Below are 27151 nucleotides of genomic sequence, written 5' to 3'. Positions count from 1 at the left end.
TCTGAAGGCGCAAGCTGCTCCCGCTGTCTTTATCATGGGTGCAGGGATACCTGCAGTGCCCCCGCTCAAGATGTCTTCTTTGTTTCTTATCAACTGCGTGGGGGTGGGGTTTGGGGTTACTGTGGGGTCGCCCTAAGAGAAGGTCTTTGGTGGGCTTAACTGTGATCTACACCAGAGCAGGGGGAGCCATGTATGAGCAGGAGGAATGCCATTCAGCCAAGGGCTGAGGTGCCAAACATGTCTGACCGCTGAATGCGCTGCGTCTGTTTTCTCTCTTTGTCATGTCAGTAACTGGGCTCCTCAGGTTCCCATTATTTTCATGTGACCCAGCCAATTAAGTGGTTATAAAAGAAGCTGTATTTTCACTTTATTTTGTGATCTGTGTTTTGTTCCCTCATCTCCTATTTGCTTTTACTTAATCGTACCATAGAGCCAGACCTTGCCCCCTTGTTTTCTTAAAAAAAGGTGGTTCTTTGTGTATCTGTTTTATTTTGGATGTTGTTGTTCTCTTTTTTTCCCTCCTTCTTCCCCTACACGGCTGAACAGCTTGCCTGTGTGACCCGAGCATGAGTCTGGCCAATGATGGGGCCATAATTACAGGGTTATTGCTGTTGCAGCTGATGGGTAATGACACATTTGCAAATTAATTCTTTGAGCTCAGCTACAATTAGCATATGGAAGAAGATTTACTCCTAGCCACCCCTGGAGTTACTCGGTAATCAAGAGCGGAATTAAATAAAAGGCCACAGGAGGGTTGGGGGGGTCAGCTAAGTTAATCATCTTTTGTTCAAGACGCACGCTCCCAAATCCCTTATTTAGCTGCTGTCCATGACATGTCTTTCCTCCTGGTTTCAGAGGGCAAAATGCAGTAGATTAAAGCAGAATTTGTCAGGAAAAAAAAAAATTAAAAAAAAACCTCATTGCATTACAGGAATGGAGAGATGTGGGAGTGGGCTGAGTGCTAGCAGTGTCTATGAGAGAAGACACACACCCACTCAGACAGACACTACAAACAGATGGCAGGGAGTCGCTGTGTTTAGAGAGACATAAACGTCACACTTCGCAGGAGGCATTAGCATTTTATGCATTTTTAAAGGAGGGGGCGTTCCTGTCATCTCTGACATTCCCTTCCTGTTGAACTTTTGGGAAGAAAAGGCAACCTGGAAACCAATCCTCTTATTTGGTGACAGACAGTCTTTCTTAAAAATGCTTCTGTGGAGTGTACTCAGAGCAGCTACACTGGGAAGTATCAGAATCCTTTTGTAGTAGGTAGTTAGTTGTGACTCTGTGACTCTGACTCTATGTGGAATGACCCATCATTTAAGAGAGAAAAAACAAAACCCTCTTAAAACATCTTGTATATGTTTATCATCTTAACAAAACTGAATGAAAACATGGGCTGGTATATGAAACCAGAGTGTCAGGCACAGAATGCAGTTTGAATGGAGACTCCTCAGCATGCTCAGTTGCCCACACACTAAAGAAAAGCACAAACAGGCATGCTAGAGACTCATTTGGTTTCCCTTTGTGTGTGTGTGTGTGTGTGTGTGTGTGTACACATGCATGTATGTGTGCCTATGTGTGTGCATGTGCATATGTGTGTGTGTGTGTGTGTCTGTGTGTGCTTATTTGTGTGCATGTACTATTTAATAGCCTGAAGGATGAGGCTCTCTGAGACACTCAAAAGAAGCACACACACATACACGGTCTGTTGCACAAACACACGCGCACACACAGGCCAAAGCAGACTGGTAGCTCTGTGAAATAATGAGCTGCTAAAGAGCATCAGCTTAACAATAGGCCCTGTACAACCTCAGGAGCCAAGGTAGGGGTCAGCAGTCAGATAAACTGGCCAGATGCTCAGGGACTGTGTTTCCGCAGAGCAGCCGGAATGTGATTGCACACACTTATGCACACACATACAGATATCACAGCACATGCACAGTGCGCAGTACATGCACACGTTCGCACGCACACACACACACACACACACGCACACGCACACACACACACACACACACACCACAACACACACACACACACCACAACACAACACACACAGTAAGTACACACATGCTCACACACACACACGGAAGCTGGCCAGCATGCTGAGGCACAGGCAGTCATGTGTGATGTCTTTGCTGACAAAAAAAAGAGAGAAATCCCAAATCCGCCTTCTCCTCCATTCCTTGGGTCCCCCCCACTCCCCCACCCCTCTGCCTCAGCCACGAACAAGGGGAGGTTGTGTGCTGGGGAGAGATTAGGCGATTTCTTATCTGCTTCCCATGCTGTCGAGGCTGATAGACCGCAGCCGCCCTCCCACACCCAGAGAGACACCATGAAGACTGACAGCCTGCGGCGGTAGGGAGGGGGGCTATTTTTGGGGGGAGGGGGAAAGGGCTGTTGCTTCTGAGATAATCAGCCTGTTTCTGACCGGCTTCCCAAATCCCAAATTACCAAGAAGTAGCATTATTATTTTTTTTTTCTTCAAGAAGTGCTTCACATTTTTTCATGAAAATCAGCTGTTTTTCTTGAATGACATGATCAATTCCTCTCTTGAAACTAGTCATATTATAGCATTTCTGCATTGTTCCTTGGTTCAGTGTCTTCCAATTAGAAAGCCTTTAATTACGAATATGATACTGATCATGAAAGGTTTTTTTAATGTTCATCGGCACTTCCTTTTCTAAGAGCTGCAGGTTATTGTGTCTATAGTAAGACATGAGTGGCCCAACACAGAGCTTGTTGATGGACTGGTAACTGGATCACTTTGGCAGTCTGCAGTTTCTTTAACCCTGCTGGGTGAATCATTATTCTTTTTGATGAATTCTGAGATTCAGTACCACCCTATCATTGACAGTCTTGCATACTTATGATGAACTTATTTTATGCTTGTATGAGTTTTATGCTACAATCTTAGTGAATTGCTTTAGGATCAGTTAAGGTTTTGCCCTCTATCCAGTCCACATACCTGTATTTTCTATTTTAAGGTCAATCTTACTTTCCCTCTGAGCTGAATTGATTGAATCAGAGCCCCTAGAGACTGTCCACTAAACCCATTTCAGGGGTGTGAGACACTGGGAGAGCTGTCAGACAAGCAGGTGAGGAGCAACCTTGGGAGGGGGGAAATCACATGGGCCTCTGAACAAAGGTGTTTTGAAAGGTGGTCCTAAACAAGACTTTGATTGCTAATTTCAGCAGACCGAAGCATCCTCCTTTGTACAAAGTACCGCAGTGGGGCGATCTTTCTCTCAACCTCCCATGCTATGTATGGCCCCCTCTCTCCACACCCCCTTCATCTCCACCTATTAGCACTTATTTGCCCTATTTGCCTGTGAGCATGCTTCTGCCTCTCTGTTCCCACAGAAGGTGGTGGCTGTGGGGGAGAGTGTGTGAGATTGCTGTAAGGTGTCTGATGGCAGTGTGGGTGGGGAGGTTCATTCTGGTCCTTTCCCTCATAAGACCTCCCCTGTGAAATGCAGCAGTCAGCAGCGGTTAGCAGCTCCCGCGGCCCCCCCACCCAACTTTAACAACCCCAGGATGAGTCTCTTTAGAGCGGGTTCGAGAGGAATGCAGCCCCCCCACAGGAGACAGAGTGTTCACACATCCTCTCTCTATATGTCTGCCCCTCTACCTCTTTCTTTATCTTTCCTTCTGTCTCACTGCTATTCCTTCTCTTTCTCCCCCTTCTCCCTGCCCCCCTCCATCTTTTCAACTCTCACTGTCTCTTGCTTGCTCGCTAGCTCTCTCTCTCGCCTTTCCCTCTGGTCCCTTTTTTTGTTCAGTACGGCTGCTCCCCAGCAGATAGTTAACTCCTCGCCCCTGCTGCTTCTGTCAGAGTTCCGTGTGCCGAGCGCAGGCTCACACAGTGAGAGAGAGAGAACACGGCGCTGGGAGCAGCGGTCTGCAAGCCACACACAGGAGCCAACTTTCAGCAGCACTGAGAGGGAAAAAAAGCCGGCTTCTAATTTGAAGTTCAAGGAGGGGGGAAGCATCTGTTGTGTTCGTTTTTTTTTTTTCTCTGTCTCTTGTTGTCTGATTGCCTTAGAGGCACCATCTTTCTCTCTCTGCCTCGCCTACAGACTGCACCTCATCCAGGAAACCTTTGGTGCTGTGAGGAGAGGAAATGTCCTTTTTGAGAAGCGAGCAGATTTGTAGAACGCGTTTTCACGTCGGCACGATGACGGCGGCTGCAGCGTGATCGAGGACAGTCGCGTGAACAGATGCCCCGATGCTTGGCTAGCCCTCTCACTTTCATTAAGGGTGACAAATCAGCTGTCACTCAGGCAGGATTCCAATTTACGGATAATGATTCTTGCATGAAAATTGATCACGGGGCAGCGTTCTGTTCCTTTCTCTCCTCTTCCTTCTTATGCTCTTGCTCTCCCCCTCCCTTCTCTCACCCTCTCTCTCTCTCTCTCTCTTTCTCTCTCTCTCTCTCTCCTCTCTCTCTCTCTCGCTCACTGTCTGCCTGTGTTGTAGCCTGAAGGGAGTTTATTCTGCCCTCCTCCTCTGTGATGTGAGTCGATAGCGGGACACAGCGAATTAGAACGAGAAAAAAGGAGGAAAAGACAAAAGCAGAGGCTAAGAAAGAAGCCAGACTCTCTCCTCTTATGATGTGAGGATAAAGCAGTCCTCACAATCTGTCTCTGCTGTTGGAGTATTGATTGGTATCTCTCTTACGGAGGAACAGAGGATTTGTGGTTCTTTTGGACGCTTCATTTCCCTCCTCACTTACCACATGCGCTCCAACTTCAGTCCCTGTGTTTGAACCCAGGGTGGAAACAAGTGTGCTGACCTCCACCTCTGACATTTCCTGTGGCGTTAGCAAGAGTAGGACCCTCCACACGGCTCGGCTGTCTGTCAGAGCCCTGTGTTGCTCCAGCTGAAGGGACTCCCCCATGTCCCCAGGAGTGGCCTCGGGTGTCTGAGACTGCTGTCACTGGAGCATTCCCTCAGAGCGGAGAGCAGCGATGACAGGCTGACTCCCAGGAAGTGGACCCGCTAACCTGCCCCTACACACCTCAACTCTGTCCCTGCGTGGCATTCAGGGCTCTCTCGTGGACCAGGAGGCGACTGCCCCCACTCTTGTGCTCACACTCTTCCCCTCTGTCACTTTCCTTTCATTTCTTCTGTAGTGACCACAATGGAACTGTAATGTAAACCATGTTTGGACTAAAGCCCCCACTCTACTATATGCCAGGTAAGCAGACCTAAAGCGGGCACGGGGAGGAGGGATGTGGGGACAGGGGAGGGGAGGGGTGTAGAGGCTGCCTCAGCCAGAGTTCATTCTTAACACATTTTAGGTCTTTTTTTTTTCTCAAAGGCAGCGCTCATGGCTTGTCTCTCATTAGAGTGAGTGTGCAATGTGAGAACAGTGACTTGTGGCAGAGACAAGGGGATAGCTTTTCTGGCTCCTTTTGTCTCCATTATTAGCCTGTAAGTGCCGAACCTTGTTTTATTTAACAGCGGGCTGCTGAAGCACTCCACTAATACGAGGTGAATTAAGTATGGTGTGAGGTTACCTTCTGTAGGTGCTTAAATGTGTCTCATGGCTGAATGAGCTCTGATTATGTAGCAAGCAGCCAAGATGTACCAAAGACCGGGCTGGAATTGAAACCGAAGAGTAAGGGGAGGAAAAAGAACACATTATGGCTCTAATGCTGAGAGCCACAGGAGGTTGGCATGATTTTAGTGATTGTAACACAGTGCAGTGAATTACCTTCATTTTCCCTTTCAATTTTAGCTCATTGTAGGCCAGGAGGGGCATACCAAGAGATGAGGAAAGGATTACTGCTTGTCAAAGATATAATGTGGTTCCCAGTAACTATTTGCAGACACATAAGCTGGACAGCTCCAGTGTGGGAACTTAGCGCTTTGTGGCAGTGTAGGGTCCTTGGGAAGGTCCAGCAAACTGGCTCTCTGAGAGTCTGTCAGGTAAACCACACTTTGAAGGCATTACTGTATGTCAGGAGTAAGGAATCTGAACAATGGCAACTTGTTCAAACAGATTAAAGAACAGTGATGCGCAAGTGTCATTTATCAGTACTGTAAGTCGTAACAAAAGTCACAGCTCTAAGGAAACTCCTTAATAATATAAGAGGAGGCAGATGAATAAACAGTGGTGAGTGCTGGGCTTGTCAAAGCTGCGCTGGCAGGTGCTGTGCAGGTGTGAGGCTGTGGGCGTCTCAGGGGTCACACTGATAGGGAACTGTGTTGACCGCCTGAATGAGGAGCACACAGCGGCAGCAAGCATGCAAGGCAAAGGACAGGAATAGACTGCCGCCCAATAAGCCCTCACTCACACCTCCACGGGCCATCTTTCCTGTCATTTCACACACGCTGTTACTTCTCTGTGTTTCTGCAGACATCAAAGGGGGCTTGAAACCTGAGAAACCGAGAAACCTGGGCCTCTCTCGTTCAGAAAACCGCCAGCAGTAAAAATAGCATTTCCTGCTCTCTTGATAGCACTTCTGATCACCATGAGCTTAGAGTAGCTGTCAGACCTGCTAGTTTAATTTTAATCTGACCGTAGCTCTTGTCTGCGCTATGTAACCACAAATGCAATTGAGCTGCACTCATCTTTTTCAGCATGTGCTTTGAAATAGAATAATAACGTAGATTAGTTTTATTGCCCTTTTAGTATATCAATAAAATTTATTAGAACTGTAATAAATTGAAATTTTTTTTTCATGTGGAAATTGTGTAACATCATTACTTTGTTACTTGGATAAATGTGCATGTCAGGAAAGCCTACGTTAAAAGAAGGAAACCCAATATTCTGTTATAATATGTTACATTAGATTACACTGATATACCTTGCCATTGATGAGAGTATCAGGATGTGAATAAGGGACCCCATAAGAAAAGCACTGATACAATATTCCCGCGTCACTCCTCTGTTAGTCCTCTTGTTTTAGAATCCTTTTCCCCTGCCCTTTCTTACCTCTTCCTCAACCGCTGTAAGTGAGCAGTGGGTGTCCGGGTCCCTTTCCTGAGAGCAGAGGAATGGGTGTGTCGGTGCTTCCTGTGTTGGGTCCCGTCATTCCCTGGCAGTTCCGCGTAGGCTGGAGAGCGGCGTTCAGGGAACGTGGGGATGAAAGTGGGAGCGACGCTGAGAGATGCTGGCGTCCTCCCAGCGCTTCCCCTTTCACAAGATTAATGGAGTAAGGAAAAAAAGAGCCGGGGAGCCATGGGATCAGCGGGGCCGGTCTCCTGACAATGGGCCGTAAAGCTGACACTTTGTGAGGCTGAATTATTTATTCATCCCGATGCTGCTTTTACCGGTAAAGGGGCCTTGTGAGGGCAGGGGAGGAATGTGCCATCATAATTATTAATAGAGTGGGGAGGAACCGCTGTAGATCACCATCTGTACGCACGGCACTCCCTGCTCCCCACTCACACACACACGCACAGAGTCTCCCTGCCCCGACACACACTCCCCAACACACGCTCCCCATGCCCCAGCTTAACTGGGTGAACTGGCTCGCCAACCATCCCCAGGGCCCCCATGTTAGTACCTCATGTGTTTATATCTGGCCTGCAAAAACTGTACAAAATGCAAGATAACCATAATTAATTGATGCATGAGGAATCTGCTCCCAAAAAAAAAAAAAAAAACACATCTGAAAATGTAGCGGTATCAATACCCATCCCACTGCTCCGTACCTCTATTGAACTTGCTTCAGACCTTTCTCTGAGTGAACTAGATGAGCTAGCTGTCATGTGGGTGATGTTAAGTTAAAGCAGGAGGGGGTCATTCAGTGTAAACCAAAGGGAAGGATGGTTTTCATAAGTAGTGACAGCTTGCACTCTGTATTAACCATTCTGCTCGTGTACTGCAGTTTGCGCCATGTGATCTATTGCACTGCAGCATCTGAAACTTTTTCAGACTCAGCTTGAATGGAAAAGGAACCCCTGACTATATGTTTGAGGGTCATTCAGGGATGTGAAGGATTAGTGAAGCCCTTGCACAGGTTCGCACTTTGCGACTGTCCCACAGTCTTGCTGCTTGAGCTCTGGTGCATTTTAGATGAACGTGCGGGAAGGTGTGGGAAGGGGAATGAATTGAGATGAGCAGATCCCCAGTAATGTTATTCAGCTCTGTCGCTCTGATGTTATTTCTACAATAGTTGGAAGACTTGAGAGGAGAGAGGACACCCAGCGTAAATTGGGATTATGTAAAGCATTCACATGGATGCGTGCTTTGCACTGCAGATCTTGGAAGAACTTATTTTTCTGTCCATTGTAGCTGACCAAGAGAAAGAGAAGGTGCCCAGTCTGGACAAACCGAACAAAAAGTCAGAGAAATAGTTCAGTTGTATAGAACTGTATGCTCTCTGATTACACCTGTCTAAAAATAAAGCTTCTGTGCTTTGGCAGATTTTAGGCTCAAGTGGGCGTCAAGCATTCTGTTCTGTGCCTCTACAGGGGGTTACATTGTTTCTCTTATTACTTCTAAATTTTAAAACAGTAATAATGAAGAAGTTGATTATAATGATTATGTTTCTGAAGTGCTTTCCTGACAAAAGAGAAGTACACCTCAGGTGGTTAAGACACGGAGTAAACAATGTTCATATCCCTTTGAATAATACATGGTAGTTATTAAATTATAGATACAACTTCATAAATGATTAAATGAAAATGATTATGTGCAGAGTTGTCGTCAGAGCATAGTGATGCCAGTATCCAATGGACAACGAGACAGGAGCACTCGTCAGTATCAGCTTGCAGCTGCTATGAGGGCAGGACGAGGCACTCCCGCTGGGCTGTCTGCGTTTACCCACCTCCCCCTGACCCTGTCCAGAAGCCCCACCCCACTCCCTGGGCCAGACACTGTGCCCAAATCCTGACCATATCCCTCCTACACCCTCTACTCACAGATTGCTGCAAGCCTCACGTCACCTCTTCTTTTCACGTTATCAGCTTTGCATTCTGCGTGGCCGTTGTTGTTACGAGGTTTCATTTTTCTTTCGCAGCGTGGACATGATTGAAATTTCTCATATGAAAAAAAAAACAGACCTTAAACTATCACAGAGGAATACAGAAAGAATGTTAATCCCCTGCCAGTGCACACTCCCCGCTGTCACTGCCCTGTCACCGCTTTAAGCACTCCCAAGGTCAAGAGGAGACCAGGGGAAACGCAAGCATGTTTGTGATTCTTGTGTAGAACCTCCACTCCCCAGATGAGTGGTATGTTGAAAATTCCTGTGTATTTGGCACCTGCCTGCTGTCAGTCTGGCCCTTTTAGCAGCATCCCCCCTGGAGTGCCCCCCATGGTATGGCGGGAGTGCCACAGAGATTAGGGGCACCATGGGAGATGCCCTGGATGTTGACTCAGTTTACCAGCAGGAAGAGCTAGAGGTCGGTGTGTTATTGTTCTTATAGTGCCAAGTTATCACAATATAAAGTAGACACAAATAATAGAGTAGTCCCAAATATAGTATGTGTGTGTGTGTGTGTGTGTGTGCGCGCGCGCATGTGTGCATTTGTGTGGCTGTCTTGCTTGAATGTTTGTGTGAATGTGTGGTTGTGTGCGAGTTTTTGTGTATTTGTATATGTATACATTGACAATGTGTTTATATGTATCTGTATGTGTATGTGATTATGTAGTTGCATTTATATGACCGGGATTGTCATATGTATACATGTTTGAATGAGTGCTTGTAGGTGAATGGTTACAGATTTATATATACAGGCATATGTATTAGGCTGTGTGTGTGTGCACCGGCGCCCTAGCTTGACAGCCCCTGCCCCTGCTCTCCCCTTTGCTCTCCTCTGAGCCAAGTCCCCACTCTCCCCTCACCGTCATTCACACACAGAATTAGCTCCCGCCCGCCTCCTAGTCTTAACTGCCGTTGCCTTGGAGACGGTGTCAGACACATGCTAGTTTTTCAATGATTATTTGACAAGAAAAAAGGGGAGCGTTAAAAAAGGGAAAGAAGAAAGGGACAAAAATTGCTGCCTGGCTGAAGCAGACTAATTACTGCTCCTGAAGAAAAGAAAAGGAAGAGGGGAGGGAAATGAGGGAGAGGGTGGGTGTCACTGCCCCGCTGTCATGCTCATTTGATTTCCTCAGCCCAAGGATGGAAGGTAACAGCTGAGGTGGCCTATAAGCCAATAAGCCTCTATTTGCTTTCAGTGGCACCACCACAAAATGGAAGATCCAGTGTGAATATGCGCCTTATTTGAATATGTTTAATGCCTGCTTGTTTTGTGTGTGCGCATTTGTGAAATGTGCTGTTTGGCTTTGATTCTGTGTGTTGATGACATAATTAAACTGTTTGTTTTTTTTTTCCCTGACTTAATAATATATGTCAGATTTAATGTGACTCCACAACAGCCTAATTATTCATGGACACACGCGAGCTCACACATGTACACAGATACAAGAATCCCCGTGTCATTACCTGCACTGGGTTTGTGCCTCGACTGACTGCTCTGCTCCCAACAACGAACATGAAGTGCCTTTGAAGCACAGGGATGGCACAGATTTCTGCACCTACTAGCACCTCAGATGGAACCCATCAATAATTAAAAGCTGGTTTTAAAGCTGAATAAATTGTACAACTTGAGGGAATATGAGAATGCCAGAGCATTTAGTGTAATGTTGCAGTTGGGGATTTTTGTTGTCTTATGTGGTTAGTGGCCTGAGACACAATAGACAAGGTGGTGTGACAAGAAATGCCAGTTGGCAGCAGAAACCAGAAATTTTCCAAAAGGCAAAAAACCCCTACAAAACAAAAAGCAACAGGTGACAGGCACTAAATTGCAGAGCCGTTTGTTACTTGTGATGCGCAGTGGGTCGTAATCCTCATCTCTGTGTGCTGCCTTTGTCTGCCTCCCCCTCCCCTCACACAGACCGCAATGTCTCTGTCTCTCTCTGGGGTTTGGGAGCTGAGAGCCAGGCCCGGACCAGTGTAAATGTCAAAGGTACATGAATCCGTACAGCCCCAGGCAGACAATGAGGCAAGGGGGTTGGGGGGACAGACACAGGGCAAATGTCTCTAGTAGCGGTGGTAGGAATGCAGCAGAAATAGCCCTTGGCAGAGGTGTGTCAGCTGCAGCTGTGTGTTCAGTGATCAGCACTTCCTTACACACTGGGCACTTCCCTCTCCTGTAGCCTCTCCTGATCCCCCACACACTGTGTGTGTGTGTGTGTGTGTGTACAGCCCCTGGCCTCGGCAAACACACATACAGTACCATCACTGGGTTTGGTTTTTTTCTGGCTCTCTCAAGGGCCTTAATGGTCTCTTTTAATTTGAGGGTGAGAAGAGAAAAAAAGGATTGGTACTCCTCTGTACACTCAACTCACGGCCTCACACATTAGAGAATGAAGTTGAAAACAACCAGCAGGAAAGAGCATCATTAGTTGAGATTGGGTCACTTTCTCCTACTCTGTTTTCTCCAGTGAAGGAGCATTTCATGAGCAAAGAGGGCTCACGTCACAACTCTCTTGGTCTCGCTCCACTGGCTCCCTGTAGCTGCCCACATCATGTTCAAGGCCTTGATGATTGCATGGAGGGCGACCAACAAAACTGCACATACCTGAGGTCACTATTATAAACCTATGTTCCCTCCTGACCTCTATGCTCCTGTACCGAATGGTGTCTGGTGGTCCCGTGGCATCACAGCGCAAAATCACTATCCAGAACTTTCTCCACTGTTGTCCCCCATGGTGGAATGGACGTCCACACTTCATCCATTCTGCCGAGTCCCTCTCTGTCTTCAAGAAACATCTGAAGACACAGCTCTTCCCCTGTCAGCTGAGCACCTGAAACACTACCCCCTAAAGGAATTTCTCATGTCTCAAAACTGTTTCTTACTAAATTATTAAAAAAAATATAATCTAATGGTTTAACACATTCCTTATCTCTACCAGCTAGCTTGCACCTTGTCTGGCCAACCATTGAAACCTGGTCATGCAGCGCTTCTAATATTGTTGGCTCCTTATGGATTTTTGCTTGTGTTGTACTCACTTATAAGTTGCTTTGGCGTAGTGTCTGCCAAATGAATAAATATAAAAGTAAATGTAAATGTAAATTTCACCCCCAGCCTAATGTTTAAATCCCTTGCCCAGACCTGGAGGTCGCCTGTTCTCCCACAGGCAGATGTACCCATCTTGGCCCCACCCTCCAGGCCGAGAGAACTGTATCTTCTCTTACCTGAATTAGCGCTCTTTCCAGCATTCAATGCAAGCACTATCTGGTCGTTGTTAAGCCGTGGGGGGATCTGACGTGTATGTCATGCTGTGTGATCCTGGTAGCAGTGCACCTCCCTCAGGCGGGGGCACCATGCTTCAAGCCCCCCTAACATGTCCCGCCTGCCTTCTGCTAGGTCGCAGCATCCTGCAGGCTGCAGAAATGTTACTCTTAAATGTTAAGGCGCACAACATAAAGGGAAATGAACACCGCTGGAAGAGAATATCCTTGCACTAATTCCCCTCAAAGCGCTGGAGAGCATGCTGTGACTTTTAAAGTTATTCCTAATGCCGGCGTATTTAGCCTTATTTGCGGCGCTTATCGACTGGCGGGCTTTACTACATGAAACGCCTCCGTGCCCCTAACAAGCTCAGTCGACTGAGTGTCGTGCGGATGAAAAGGTGCAACTCGCAGCGGCTCCCGAGACACATCAAAGAGGCTTATTTCTGCTCGCTCTCCCTCTTGTTCACATTAATTAAAACTAAATGGGGCCACAAACGATACACTGGCTCTGTGGAACCTTTTGAGATTGCAAATACTTTGCACTTGGCTTGTGGTGTCCCACCAGGAGAGAGGGTATGCAGATGTGGTCTGACTCTACCATTAGGGCCTCCAAGGGAGACAGAAAGAAGCAGTAGCAAAAACAGTATAAATTGCACAGAGTGCTTTTTTCTCATGAAAATCAACTGGAACTGGATAAAAAATCCTAATATATAAAAATGGCTGAAAAGATTATATATTTTGCATCTATTTTGTACTTGGGCCATATGCTTGTAGAGTACCTGGCTTTGTGTGAACCAGATACAATTATTGAATGCTTGTATTTCCTCCAGTTCCTCTGAAACCTCTGGTTTAAGATAGTGTTTAACCTGTCAGTTGTTGTCCATCTATAAATAATGCATAACCTCATGGTGGGATGGGATGGTGTTTAGAGGTGTCAGTAATTGCCAAAAATGCATTTAAAGACTTATTAAAGCTTTGAACAGCAGTTTTGTGAAGGTGTCTGTGTGACCCTGGGCCACTGCCACCCCCGCGTGAATTCATGACATAAAATCCATAAGAGCTCTTTTGTTAGGCAAGGTATTCTTTGGAATAGTGTTCATTATCTTCCCCTTCTCTCTGCCTCTCTCCTACCCTCCCATCACAGCAACCACCTCTCCAGGCGAGTCTATGAAGTCAGCATATTGTTATCCCAATAAAGCTGCCTGTGACACTCCAGGCTGCTGCGATGGCAGTCATTAGGCTGCAGTAAAGTGTGCAGATTGATTGGGTCGTAATTCATCTGGGCCAGCCTGACAGAGGCCGTAAAGAGCGGGCAGCTCTGGAGCATCTGGTCAGCGTGTCTGCCTCCCAGGTGTCAGGCAAACAATGCAGGGACGTGCCCTGAACACGGCTGTAAAGAGAGACGCTTGGGCACACCTCGGTGGCCACCCTGGCCCGCATAAATTTGCCTTGTTGATCTCCTGTAAGGCCACGTGTTTAATGGCCGCAGCGCCTCTGTGGTGGAATAAATCAGAACAAAGGCCTGTAAACATCAGGACCGGAGCTTGCTCTCCTCTCCTCCAAACACAACAGGTGAAGAGCAGAAAGCGGTGACTGTTTTTTTTATTTTTATGTATCTGCGTTTTTCTTGCAGTTGTTGTCTTTTTTTGGGAGCGCTGCACTTCTTTTATTTGCTTTCTTTACATTCATCCTCTCTGTGCCAGCAGCAGGTGCTTTGAACAAAGTCTGCATTTCACTAAGATTTGCTTAAAGCCCTGGGTCATGTAGGCTGCCATTTGCATTGTTTGTATGTTTGATGTGTTGCATCACCAGCGCTTTTCAGAGCTCTGCCCTCAGCTGTAAAGAATGATAAAAAAAGCATAAAGAGACATGAAAAAGGGAGGTCATTTTAGCCATGTCACGACTCTTAGTGACCGGATTTTGAATACATCCTTAGGATCAATCCTGCAAACACTTAAAGAAATGTGTTTCTTGGTCCCTAAGATACAAACAACATAGAGTATTGTCTCATATACTCCTATGAAAGTGTTGTTCCTCTTTTGAGAGGCATAGCAAACTAGAAAACTACTTCTACTATCGTTATTATTATTATTATTATTCAGTTTATTTAGATAGTGCTTTTCTAATGCTCAAAGCACTTTACAACAAATAATGTGCTGTGCAAAAACAAACTTTTGTGTGAAAGCATTGCCAGAATAATGTTAAAATGATGCGTTGTAGATGGACCCTTCTGGTTACACTGATGCTTGGGATAAATATTTTTTAGAACTCACAAGATGCATTGGGGTTAATACCTTGCCCAGAATTACTTTAAATTATTTAAGGAACTGATGGTTTTGAAATGGTAACAGATCCATATGTTTCAGCAGTATGTGTGGTTCAGCTGTTGTGCAAAGCCTCTTACAGTCACACAAGGCAGGCTCTTGTTTACGGCATCATGTTGTCCTTACTGGGAGAGTGCAGCGAGTGTGTGGGGGGTTATTGAGGAGCCAGTTTGCATGCAGATGCACTCTCTTCCCTCCTGTGCTCTTTGACCTTGTGAAGATGGGGGTGATGGTGTTGGGGTGACAGACAGCTGCTGGAGGCGCAATCCATTATCTCAACTGACGTGGTGCGGCCCTAGATCCGAGTGTCAGGTTAGCTGACAGTGACGGCTCTCGCTCGTAGGCGTGGCAAGGAACAGTGGTGCTTCACCACAGTGAATCACCACAGCAGGAGCTAACATGGCAGTGTCGGCCTCTACAATGCACCACCCCTTTTGTCACATTGCCTGATGCGCTACACCCTCCTTGTTTCATTACGCGTTTTCAATCAGGGCAAGAATAAGATGTATTGACTGAAACGGTGACGTTCCAATTTGGAGCCCCCACTGATCCCAGTTTTAATTAGACAGGCAGCCTTTGTCATCATGCAAGAACTAATTGATTACTAGTGAATGGCGTACAGTCACCGGATGTGGGATCAGTGTTTCAGTAGTCACTACCCCCCAGACACAGGCTGATCTCTCAGGCTGCTCTCTCTCCCCTGGACCTATAGGTTGAGCCCAACATACAGAGCACTCTGCAGCTGTGGGCTGTGTGGTTACTCTGAGGTTCTTATCCTCTGAGCAGTGGCCCAAACCCTGACCCTGGTGGCTTCAGACAGCTCCGGCCATCAAGGCTAGTTGACACTGAATTTGAAAGTGAAATAGAAAAGGGAACGGTTGCTGCTGTTAGTGCCTTCTTCAAGGCACAAGACTCAATAATTTGTTGGATTCTGTTCAATGGTGCTAAGGAGTCACACACTGTTTGCATTAGCACAAAAAGTCAGTCAAGAACCACATTATGATCTGTTTTGCATGAGCAAGAATTAGCTATAATCTTGTTTTTCCTTTTCCAGATGAGATTTGCGATGTTCACTTTTTGGACTTTTTTCCCTTCGTGTGACTGGAGTTTTGAATGAGCAGAAGATTTGATGCGTGCATCTGTCCACTATGTTTATAAGTTATTTTGACCTTTTTTGAGAAAAAAAAAATAACCGGGATGATCATTCTAAAGTTGTTTTAATTAGCCTCTGCATTGATTGTAAATGTCATGGGTTGAATGCTGCAAAGGCACCTTAAGCATGTTCTGTAGACACAAATCTCCCCCTAGCCTCTCTGCTGGTACCAATTTTGCCCACATTCCTCTCCTGGTGTCACTTGGAGCACATTTCATCCGTCATCTGATAGATCACTACACCTCAGATAAATCCACCTGGAAACGTCTCCCTCAGTGCCGCTGTGTGCCCTGTCTGTCACCATCTCTGACAAAGATGGTGGCAAAGCGATAGATCCCGTACACAGAAAATCAGCAACCACAGAAGCCCTGTGTCAGAGTTCTGTTTGCTCACAAAACAACACTCGTGACTGCTCCTAAACCATCCCCGCACAGAAGGACCTATCCAGCTCCTTGCTTCCACATTTAAACAGATGTGTCCTGGCTGGGTGCTTCCTGCCCTGGGAGCTTAATTATCTTCATAAAGTCAAAAAACAACCCCATGTCCTCTCTGGTAGGGTATTCAAAGACTTAGACATGTAGTTTCGGGACAAATTAGCCAATGCTTTCATGACTTTAAAAAAGTAAATACATTGACTGATCAGCTGAAATTGATCTGGAATGTTCCAGTCTTTCAACCACAGGAAAAAAGGGAGAAACAGAGAGGGAGAAAGAAAGGGGGGAAGGAGAGTGCCAGGCTAATCCTCTATACACTTCACTCTCTAATTAGGAGCAAATGCTGGGAAAGGAGAGATCTACCACCCAGGGTGCGAGGAAATTAAGATTTCAGGACTTTTCAGAAAGTGCTGGCTGTCGAAAATCATTTAAGGGGAGATCAGTTTGAGTTTCCAGCCTTCAAAGCACCAAAAATAGAACCAATCTCTCTCGGTTTCAATTGCATAGTGTTAGAGGCCTGTAAATTTGATGTCCTTTTTATTTTTCATAGCTATCTGCAGTGGTGGTTTTTAATCCCAGGCATGCACTCTAGTGAGAGTCACTTTCACGTATAAAGCACACCGTTTTCTCTTCTCACAGCCCCTATTATCTGTGTAGCGCCTGAGACTCACCTTTTCACATACATTGACACGCAGGGGCCATCTTATTTTTATAAGGAGATAGAAGACAAAAAGAACAGGGCCAGATCTCCATTCATTGTATATGTAAGGAGTGTTCTGGGAAGGTTTCAGAACTTTGATCTACAGGCTTATATTCTGGGGGTTCTATGTACCATGCACACTATCTTTGGCTTTGGATAGGGGAAAAGCAGTATCCTGCAGGCCCTGTCAGATGAGGGCTGTGTACAAGAAGTAAGTGGAAGGGGGTCTTATCCGGGAGGAGAAGCTCCCATAATCCCTCAGAGGACACCAAGAGAGTTCACAAGCTGTTGTACCACCTCTTCTCATTTTTCCAGCTTACAGCAAACACTGCGGGGGTTTGGGCTGGAACACCACTGCTCTTTTCATTCCCTCTCTACGGTGCCCTGGTGTCCAGTTAGACATAGAACCTCGCATGGCTCTGGTTATGAACCCCTCATTTGTCCTCCTTTACAGTGGCTCAGGGGGAACTATCATGATGAGTGCCCAAGCTTGAATGGAGTTCCTTTAACTGAATAATGCATACGGACTTACAGATAGGGGATACATGCTACTCTGTCCTGGTTTTACCAAAGAGAGTGCCGCTCCCCTGGCGCCTAGCTGTACTGGGCACTCAAACTGTTCGTCGAAGGCAAGCAAAGGGGAATCGCTCATGGCGCTTAATACTCAGCTGCACAGGGTGACCGTCTGGGTTTTTACACACACCTCCAGCCAGCGTCGACTTTATAAAAATGATCATCTCACTGTAGTACCAGTTGCTCGAGGGTGCTCCTTTGAATCGCTCTATTTAATATTCCCCAGTGCTGCGCTGTGTGTAATGCATTCCCATTTTGATGTGCGTCGTGGTTGGTCTGCTGTTTTGTCATGAAACTATTATGAGCCCTCGATCTGAGCAGTACAAACAGTGACATTTTCCAAGCATAAAAATTCAATTAATTCTGGGAGACAGATTAAGTATACGCTGAATTTTAATAATTTGCTGTAAAGGCTGAGGATTACTTCAGGCAAGGTTTCTCTCTCTCTTCCTCTCCCCTCATACATGACAGTAGTTTGGCACAAATGCATGGGATCAGTGGCCGGGTATAATTCATCTCATTAAAATCACTGTTCATAGATGCCAGGCAAATGCAGGCGATAAAGCTCTCTCTATTTTTCCCATCTCTCCCTCCTTGTTTAATTGTGTTAGTCATTTCAGAATTTGGTTCCTTTTTAGCCTGTCAGAGGAAGCTGCTTGGGATGGGTGCCAGCGAGCGTGGGTGATTGTGTTAAACTGTTAAAAGACTCCCGGGACAAAGACTTCTGTGAGGCAGCCGAGGGTAACCGCACTTTCTATTGTTGGAGGCCAAGGAGGTGAGAGTTTATGTGTGCCACGACCAAGGTTAAACCACATAAAACATGGTCCATAACAGGAAAAAATGCCCAGCCTTTAAAGTTGGATAAAGTCGTTATCTCTTGTGAAATAGTGATGGGCATTAAGGGGATTAACATACCAGCTCTTAATTCCTGTTTGCTAAAATTTCATAGCGCAACAAAAAAAAGAGTATCACAGTTGAAATGCTGTGGAGCGCCTCTTCGCTCAGTGGCTTTCGGTTTGTTTATTTAACAACCCAAATAGTTTTGGAGTTTGGGTTAGATAAGGCTTTGGGCTGGATTTACTGGTAATCAGGATATGCAGCCGTCAGCATTACACAAGCCAAACAAAAACCAAAAGGGTCACCAAAAGGCTATAGTAAGCCGCGTGGATGTGAAAACACAGAGACCACAGGCTCTCCAGCTCATCTCTGTCTCTCTCTTCCCTTAGTCCATCTTTTCCACTGCTCTCACAAAATGTCTGTGTTGCCTCGACAAAGCAGCAGATAAAAGTGCGTGCTGTGTCAGCCGTGCAGCTGAAGCCGACTGGGAGGGATAACGATCCGCTGGTAGGCCAAGCTGTAGTGCCACAGAGCCATGAGATAAAAGGCCGGGAGGGGGGCGTCTGGTTGCAGGGGCATCGTAATGGCAGGACATCCATATGGAGACAGCAGTCTGTTGACCAGGCAAGGGCAGAAGTGGCAAGGGGTGTGTGTGTGTGTGTGTGTGTGTGTGTGTGTGTGTGTGTTTGTGTGGATGGGGGTTGGGGTTGCACTGCTAGCCTCAGCCTTGTGGGGGCTCCTGGGCAGCCGTGGGCGCCAGCAACAAGAGACTCAGCCCAGTGGGTAGTGGCGGGAGAGAGCTGGCAGGCAGGAGGTGGGCATATGGAGGGCAGGTTGGCACTTTGGCTGCCACCGGAGTGAGCACCTGCAATAGCTGCCACCAGTGCCAGGAGAGCATGGCACAGGGCCTCCCGACCACAAGCCTCCCTTTTATTTAATATTTATATTGCACCCCCTCCCCCTTCCCACTTTCATTATTGGCCCACCAGCACAGCCCACAGTGAGGGGGGAGGCTCGCATAGAGATTTTCTTCCAGCGTTTTCCTCTCTGACTGCATGGGTTAACTGCCCTCCACCACTGATGCAACGAAACGGGTAGCTGAACGATGTAATGTAGCCGAAGTGAATATGAGATCTTTAGCAAACCATTACTGTTCAGTAGTGTTTGAGCAGCTCTCCCTCCTTCGCTGCTGATCAAATGCCCATCAAATGAGAGACTGGGTTTGGAGGTCAGCCCTCTCATTAGCACAAGGTCACCTCATACTGCAGTTTTCTGCTTTACTAATTAAAGTCCATAAATATTGGCTTTTATGTATTGAAATTTCTGATGTTTTTTATAGCCTAATTGAATATATATCAAACTTTAATCAAGAAGTTTTGCCCCAGTGTTAAGTAGGGCATGGACACAGCATGCTTAGGGAAACATCTTGACAGTTGTGGATGGTGATGGAATATTCACCAACAAACACAGGGTCGTGCAGTGTTACTTGAAGGGCAGTTGTTATTAATTGGGCCGTTAAGGATCAGGGACAAACTGCTTGATTACTTAGGGAAAAGGGTCTTGTATTGTTCTCTAAACTAAATATAAGTAAAAGATTCACCCAGTTTATGTTCTTCTGAGATGAAGATGAAAAAAATAAATAGATAAATAATCCATCTTGAAAGCATTTGTTAAATCTCAGGGCCAAAAAAAACAAACAAAAAGAGTATTTAATTGGATTGAACTGCACTGTTACTAATGAGCTGTTAATTACATTTTATTTTCAAGTATCCTACTTTTCCCTCAATGTTGCATTTATTTTCATTTGTAAGAAACAAAACACTTTGAAGCATTTGGTTTAAAAAAAAAAGGCTTATTCGTGTGCTGAGGAAAACTCTAGTACCCTCATTAACTCTAATGTTTAACACGCACTAGAATGGCCTTGGTTCTGGGTACTAGAATGGCCTTGGTTCTGTGCTGGGAGCAGCACAATGTTTCATCTTTAGGGGTGATGCTGCATCCCTACTGCAGAGGGCGTGCCCGTTATGGAGTGTGCCATGAAAAATATCACAAAACAAAAACTCAGGACATCTCTGTCAGGGGAAAGAGGAAATCTCAGAGAACAATGGCACAAGTATCTAACCGTCTCGCACAGCAAGGCTTTGGTCAAGCTAATCACGTGACCCTGACCACGGGGACAGTGAGCAGCCCTGGCCAAAGGGATGGGTCACCACAGGCTGGCATGGGCACGGGATGAGTGGGGGATAGGGAAGAGGGGGGCACACTGGCACTGGCGCAGGAAGTGATTAGCCATCAGCCAGCTGTCTGCCCGAGCTGCGCATCCCAGCACCTGAAACAGCTTCCGGCTGGCCCCGCTCTCCACCCCTGCTAATGCGGCAAATTACCAGATGTTGATAACGGCTGCGCGTGTTGGCCGCAGCGCCTCTGACGCAGATGGGGCAAACAAAGACCTCTGGTGCCATAAAGCTACTGTCTGATCGGGTTTGTCTTGACCAAGCTGCGGCCTTGTGGCACTTTATCTCCATAGCATAGTCTGGAGTCCCATTCTCTCATATATTCTCCCCTTTGGTCTTTCATTTGCATTACTATCCTCCTGTATATTATGCAAAACAAATTAATCTGTGGTTTTTGGAGCTGGTGAGCAGTTGTACAGCTATGGTTTTAACCTTGCCTTTTGAGAGGCAGCTTCCAGGAGAAGCATGAGTAGTTTTGAAGCTGTGATTCCTCTTTCATCCTCAGTGAACCACAGCATTGAAGGTTTAATGATTTGGCAGGAAAGCAATTGAACCTGAGGTGTTGTCGGCAGCATCTCGCCAAACCAGCAAAAGAATGAGAATAAAATCGCAATATATCGTTGCGAGGCACAGGACTGCTAGCAGATGGCACCGGTATTAGTAAAATGAAAATACATGCAGTAAAATTTGCCAGTGTTAATTTCTTATCCCAAGGTAAGGCCCCCTCCTGCTGGCCCTGCCTGCACCATCTGTGTGCTCGTGAAGCATATTAAAGTGGAGTTGATTGAGTGTGTGTGTGTGTGTGTGTGTCCGCGTGAGTATGTGAGTGTGCGGCCGGGCCATGGTGGCAGAAGAGAGAGGGCAGGCCAGAGGGCCAGCAACAAAAGAACATTCTCAGCCAGATCAGGAGGGGCTTGGAGTGGTGATGACAGCAGGCATTTCTGTAGCGTGTGTTGTGGAGAGTCCCTCGCACTTCAGGCTGGGGAAAGGGCAGGTTACATTGTGTGTCCCAGCAGCCTTATGGCCCTCTGACTCCCAGAATTCACTGCTGTTAGAGGTGGGTGAGGGAGCAACTGAGACACTCCCAGGCGGGTTCCGGAGCTCCTGGGTCTCTGCTGGCTTCTACTTCACGTGTTCCACATTCATCTCCCCCACTCTCAGCTCCTCGCGGAAGCATGACCCCCTGCCAAGCTGAGCGTCAAGCTGGCACCGGGCCACCTTGCCAGAGCATGACGTGCCCATTAGTGCAGACTGTGGGGCAACAGTGGTGGAAACGATAGACAGTTCATCTGAGCCTCTCTTGGGCTATTTCCAAGGCAGTTGCAGTAGTCCTGAAAGTCCTGTACTTGGAAGGGAGATCATTCCTTTCCATTTGAGTCACAGTAGGGTTTTTTTTTTAACTAGTCCTACTCCTTTTCTACCAGTCTTATAATTACTCAAGTTGCATGTGCAGCCCATTACTGTAATGTTTACAGCACACACTGACAGTGTGCATAGTGGAACTGAGGTCATAAGAGTTAATCGTATGTTGTTTATATGGATTACAGATGTGTCTTACCATTAAAAAAAAAACAGGAAAAGATGCATGGGGACAGAGGTGAAAGCCAGTAGGAGTGGACACTGAGAGTGACATAGCCCCTTGCCTCTGCAGCCTATCATTTTCTTAATGTAGTAGCACATGGTGTTTATTATGCTGCTGATCTGAGGAGTCAAAGACCTTGCTTTTTTCACTTATACTGATGCAAATGAAAGGGCTCTATTGCTGAAGGTGGGAGGCTTGTCCATCCTGCCTGCCTTGGTTCCTTTGGAGAAAAAGAGATTCAGATAATGAGGGTACACTTTGTACGAAGAAGATTCATCATTCTCTCTCACTGAAAGATCGAGAGCCTCACGCATAAAAGACCCATTACTGCAGCCATCCGCACATTATGTAAATACGCCAATTTGAATGGAGGAGGCAAGAATATCACTGCAACCGAGAGCACATGGCGTGTATTCCAAAGAGCACAGATAACGTTAAGGAGTTTTTGCACTGTGATGTGGAGGTTAGAGGGCCAGAACTGAGAGTCATCGGTAAGGGAAATGTAGTTGTGCCCTTAAGAATGGCACATTTCTGTTTGAGTAAGAGTTCAGCTTTATTAATGAATTACTGAATATGGAAGTTGTTTTAAGCATTGTAAATTATTCTGGATAACAGTATGAGCAAAGCAAATAAATAATGCAATTGAATGTAATGGGAGTTAGAGACTGACGCACTGTCAGGTATTACCATCATTGAAGAATTTAAACAAGGCACTGAGCTCATAAGTTTGAAAGAAACATTTCACTGCCGTTTGTGGCTGTTCAGAAACAAATACTTCAAAAGCGAACAAAAATGTGTTCACATATCAGCCTTTCTTGAAAGTCCTCAGTGATTCATATCATCAAGATAAAAAATGACTGAGCATTTTCATCTTTGCAGTTACAAATATCTTGAGGTTATTGTGGTGATAGCATAAGATAGCGTTACACTGATCTCTACCTTGTGGTAACCATTTCAGGAGGTCAAAACATGTCAGAAATGGTTTGCATCCATGTGTAGTGTTCCATATTCAAGGTGGTGGACAGATATCAACTCAGACTTGAATTAATTGCTGTCTGAATAAAATGGCCATATGTGAGTTCAAAAAGACAAGAAAATAAACTCTGGAAATAGAGTTGGCTTTTGCTGCCAAGCATTTTGAAGGCTGTATTACAGGGCTGTGCCTGAACAGTACCACAGACATTCCTTCACACAGTTATCCACTTCATTTTCAAGGCTGTCATTCATTCATAAACACTGATATTTTCAAAGGCAGGCAAATGAAGCCACTGACCCAGCCACGCGGCATGTGTGAACGCTTAACCTGAAAGATTCATCGGCTTCATTCCAGTCCACAAATGTGCGACTCCTCCGCCCACATGCGCCTCTGTTAAACGGCACCCTCTCCAGCAGCCCTGCAATGTTGTCTATCATCGCACAGGCTGCGACGGAGAACGTCAGGATGACTGTTTCTGTGAGCGGTGGAGGTGACGCGGTTATTCCCATAAGAATCCCTCATTCACCCTTGCTTTTTAGCCATGAATCGATCATCGTTTTTGTGCTGGATGTTGGATGCTTAGCTGCTTTTCAGGCTTTTCAGGCTCCTTCGCTTATCCTTGTAAGCCCTACATCCCTTTCTAGAAAGGGTCAGATCAGCTCCTTCTTATGCAGTTTTAGCTCTTTTTCAAGGCTAAGAGTTGTGGAGCAAGTGAGCAGCTTTGGCACAACATGTGCTTGTTTCAAAGAAAAGGAAAGACTTTTTGGATGATGTATGTACCTCTTTATATATGTATGCCCATCGGTCTTGACCAGGTCTGTTTTCTCACCAAACGGCCAGTACTGTTTTGGTTTATGTCTTCACCTATCAGAAGCAGCTCTAGGCCCTGCAGTGCAACCGGCCTGAGCTGGAAAGATTAGCAACGCTTTGGAAGCAGCTGTTTTCATCATCGGTACCATCCCAGTTAATGCCAGTGTTTTTGTTATATTCTATTTTTTACATAGCGCACTGGGGGGGACAAGTACTATAATCACACTATTATTTTCAAGGTAATTGTAGCGCTTCTTCTGAAGAGAAAGTCAAGTGTGAAATTTTTTTCAGCACTATAAACGATAGCAAAAACCTACACGCATTATGTCCCTATTCAAATGTAAATGAAGAATGGCAGAGGCTGGAAAAGTAGCCACAATTTCACCTTCCCAGGGTCCTTTTGTGAGATGAGAAACCACCGCCCCCACCCTCACCAAGTCAACTTACTGTTCCTCACTTTGGCTTTAAAACTGTTACAGCACTTTTTCAAAACAGGACCATATTAAAGCTTGAGGCATTGAGAGTGTCACACATACAGACACACACATGCACGCATGCGTACACACACACACACACACACGCACACACACTGATACACACACATACAATTCATACTGATACACACACATACAGAATTGTCCTCAAGCACACACATACACGCATGCACACTCGCACACAAATTTATAGTCACACACACACATGAAAGGCTGCTTGTTTCAATTATACGCCTGTTGAGTGGCTCCAGGCTGCTTCTCCCCTGCCACCTGGCCACGGCGTGTAGAACGTCACTGTCCTCGATGTGGACACAGACGCCGGCCTCAGCAGGACTCTCTCTGCCCTGTCGAAACATTTGCTGCCCTGTAATAGCTTAACACAGAGAAAGAGCTTAAGGTTATTTTCAGAGTGTGGGGGGTGCAAATCGGGCAGCTGTAGTGTTCAAAGTGAAAAATGGCCTCCACTAACCCCCCCCCCCCCCCCCCCCAACATACACACGCCCACACGCACGCACACACAAACACACACACACACACACACCCCTTTGAACTTGAACTTGCAGGGTGACTTTTGCTAGGCTCCTTGTACAGTGCAGAGAATCATGCTAATTTCCACTGTGCAGACAAGATGAGGCTCTGTGATAAGCTAAATGCTGACGTGACAGCCACACTAATATGGCAGTTTGTCTGCAGAATGATAATTGTGGAGGCAGCAGATTACAGTTGGTTAAATATGTTTTTTTTTATTATTATTTTTAGGTTTCTATTTTCTGTGTCCTCTGGGTTAGGGATGGACATTGTCAACAGTAGAATTCCATAGGAAAACATTATAGGCAAGCATTTTGCTTTTGTTTTGTTTTTGTTTTTTTCTGTTTTTCATGGGAGTTGTTACTTATAGAAGTGGGCGATAAATGGTCTGTTTTTGAACTGGCATATTAAATTGGGGCGTTTTTTTTTTTTTTTTTTTGTCATGAACCGGCTTTCCTGGAGGCATTTTTTGCTTCAGTTTTGTGGAGAGAAGGTGGAGGGAAGTTGGAGGAAAGAAGGGTATCACTGACATGTAAAAGATCAGTTGCTCAGTAAAATTTGGTGACTAAAATATGTTTCCACCTTTAACATTCTCCTCATGCAGTAAGAGTGCCGGGGCAAAGGTGTGTTTTTAGGGTCTGAAGATAGGTGTCAGCAGCGAAGATAAACACTTTAGGAGGGTATGGAGGAGGGGGGGCAGGCTGTGTGGCTTCTGTTAATTGCCGGACTAATCTGTTTGTCTGTTTTTGCAGTTTGCCGTTAAAAAGGGAGGGGGGGCGGACAGCATGTCGCTGCTGGTTAAACACAGGGCTGAAGGGAGACCTCGTTGGTTTTGTTAAATACAGTAAATAACATCAGAGGCCCGGTTAAATGGAAATCAATGCGATTACTCCATTAGCATGAGCTTGAACTTGAAGTGCCTTTTTAACATCTCTTGTTGCCGCTGCCCTGCTCCATTAAGGGCTTATCAGCTGTGGGGGTGCTTTTGTTGTGCTCAACCTTGGCTGGCTCTCTCTCCCTCTCTCCCTCTCCCCCCCCCCCCCTTTTTTTCCTGCCTCCCTCTCCCTCTTTCACATCTGCCCTTTTTCTCTCTTGGTCTCTCTCCCTCTCTCTCTATCACCCCCCTCCTCTCTGTCACTCTCCCTCTCTCATCTCCCCCTCCCCCTCTCTCTTTTTTTCCACGCTGCATGCGTTATCATTCTGCCTGCTCTCCCCCTGCGGCACTGTGTGAACGGCTGACAGGCAAGCGGCAGGCTGGATGAAGGAGGGATAATTGATGTCCCTGCTAGTAGCTCACTGCAGCAGGTCAGGTGTCCCCTTGGTGGCCACTTCAAACACCCCCTCCTCTCCTGCTCTCTTCAGCTGCAAACACAGACACATACGCTAGTGAGGACACACACATACATTGTAGACGGACAAATAGACTCTGTATAGCTTTCTCACCCATGGCTCCATGGCTCTGTGTATCTTTAAGAGAAATGGCGCCTTGGGGATGGTGAGTTATGGTGATGGCGTGGGCCAGCTTATGTGCACGTGTATGATCTCCATTGTAATCGTTCCGCTTTTGGCCAGATTTGCATAATCCGCATAATCACCCTGATTTTAATTGCCCACAACTCGGCGAAAGATCATGTGGTTAAGTGGTAAATCATAATTAGATAAATAATTGGTTTGGCCATAGCAAGCTGCTTTGTTATACCTGCCATCTGTTGGGAGGTGTGGAGAAAATGGGAGGGGGGGAGGTGTGCAGAGGGAAAGAGGGGGCTGGATATTTTTTTATTTGTTGGATTAAAATAATTATAAAACTCATGAAGGCATGATGTTGTTTTCTCCATCTTGCCTTCTCTCTTTCCCTCTATCCTCTCTCTTTTCTCTCCCTTTTTTGTGATGCTCGAAGAGTAGAAAATAAAAAGCTGAAGACTGGAGCTGTGCCCAGTGGCCTGAGTCTGTGCGGTGTTGTTTTTTTAATAGGCGCATTAACCATTCATTACTGGGACCATTCCATATAAAGGAATAGAAAATCTGACTTCTTAGTATGAAAATAAGGCGTAAGGAAAGTAGAGAGGGGGGAGAGAGAAAAAAAAAGTGAAAGAAAAAAGATGGCAGAGGAAAAGTATCAGAGAGAGGGAAACAGAGGGAAACAGTCAGCTTTGACAGGCTCAGACTTATTAGTTCTGCATCAGAGTTTCATATTAAACAGAGTTGACATGCAACAGACACCACCATGAACAGCTTTTATTTTTCTCATCAAATTATTATACATACATATTTTTAAACACAAGGGGACTTGGTGGAGATCTTGG

At 46.0% G+C, this 27151-nt stretch overlaps 1 protein-coding gene across 2 annotated transcripts in view; it reads left to right on the top strand.

Annotated features, from left to right (window-relative positions):
• Positions 1–27151, top strand: part of gse1 (Gse1 coiled-coil protein) — a 242077-nt gene that overhangs the window by 154275 nt on the left and 60651 nt on the right. The window contains exon 1 of one of the 2 annotated variants that reach the window (XM_036534711.1): positions 4605–5203. The exons of the other annotated variant lie outside the window; for it this stretch is intronic. Within the exon in view, the coding sequence (XP_036390604.1) occupies positions 5167–5203 (37 nt within the window). The 5' untranslated portion in view covers positions 4605–5166. Of the gene's footprint in view, positions 1–4604; positions 5204–27151 lie in introns of those variants that run through there. 2 annotated transcript variants of the gene reach the window in all.

This window comes from Megalops cyprinoides, chromosome 8, assembly GCF_013368585.1.
Source record: "Megalops cyprinoides isolate fMegCyp1 chromosome 8, fMegCyp1.pri, whole genome shotgun sequence".
Lineage (NCBI taxonomy): Eukaryota > Metazoa > Chordata > Actinopteri > Elopiformes > Megalopidae > Megalops > Megalops cyprinoides.
This window is presented reverse-complemented; position numbering and strand designations above follow the sequence as displayed.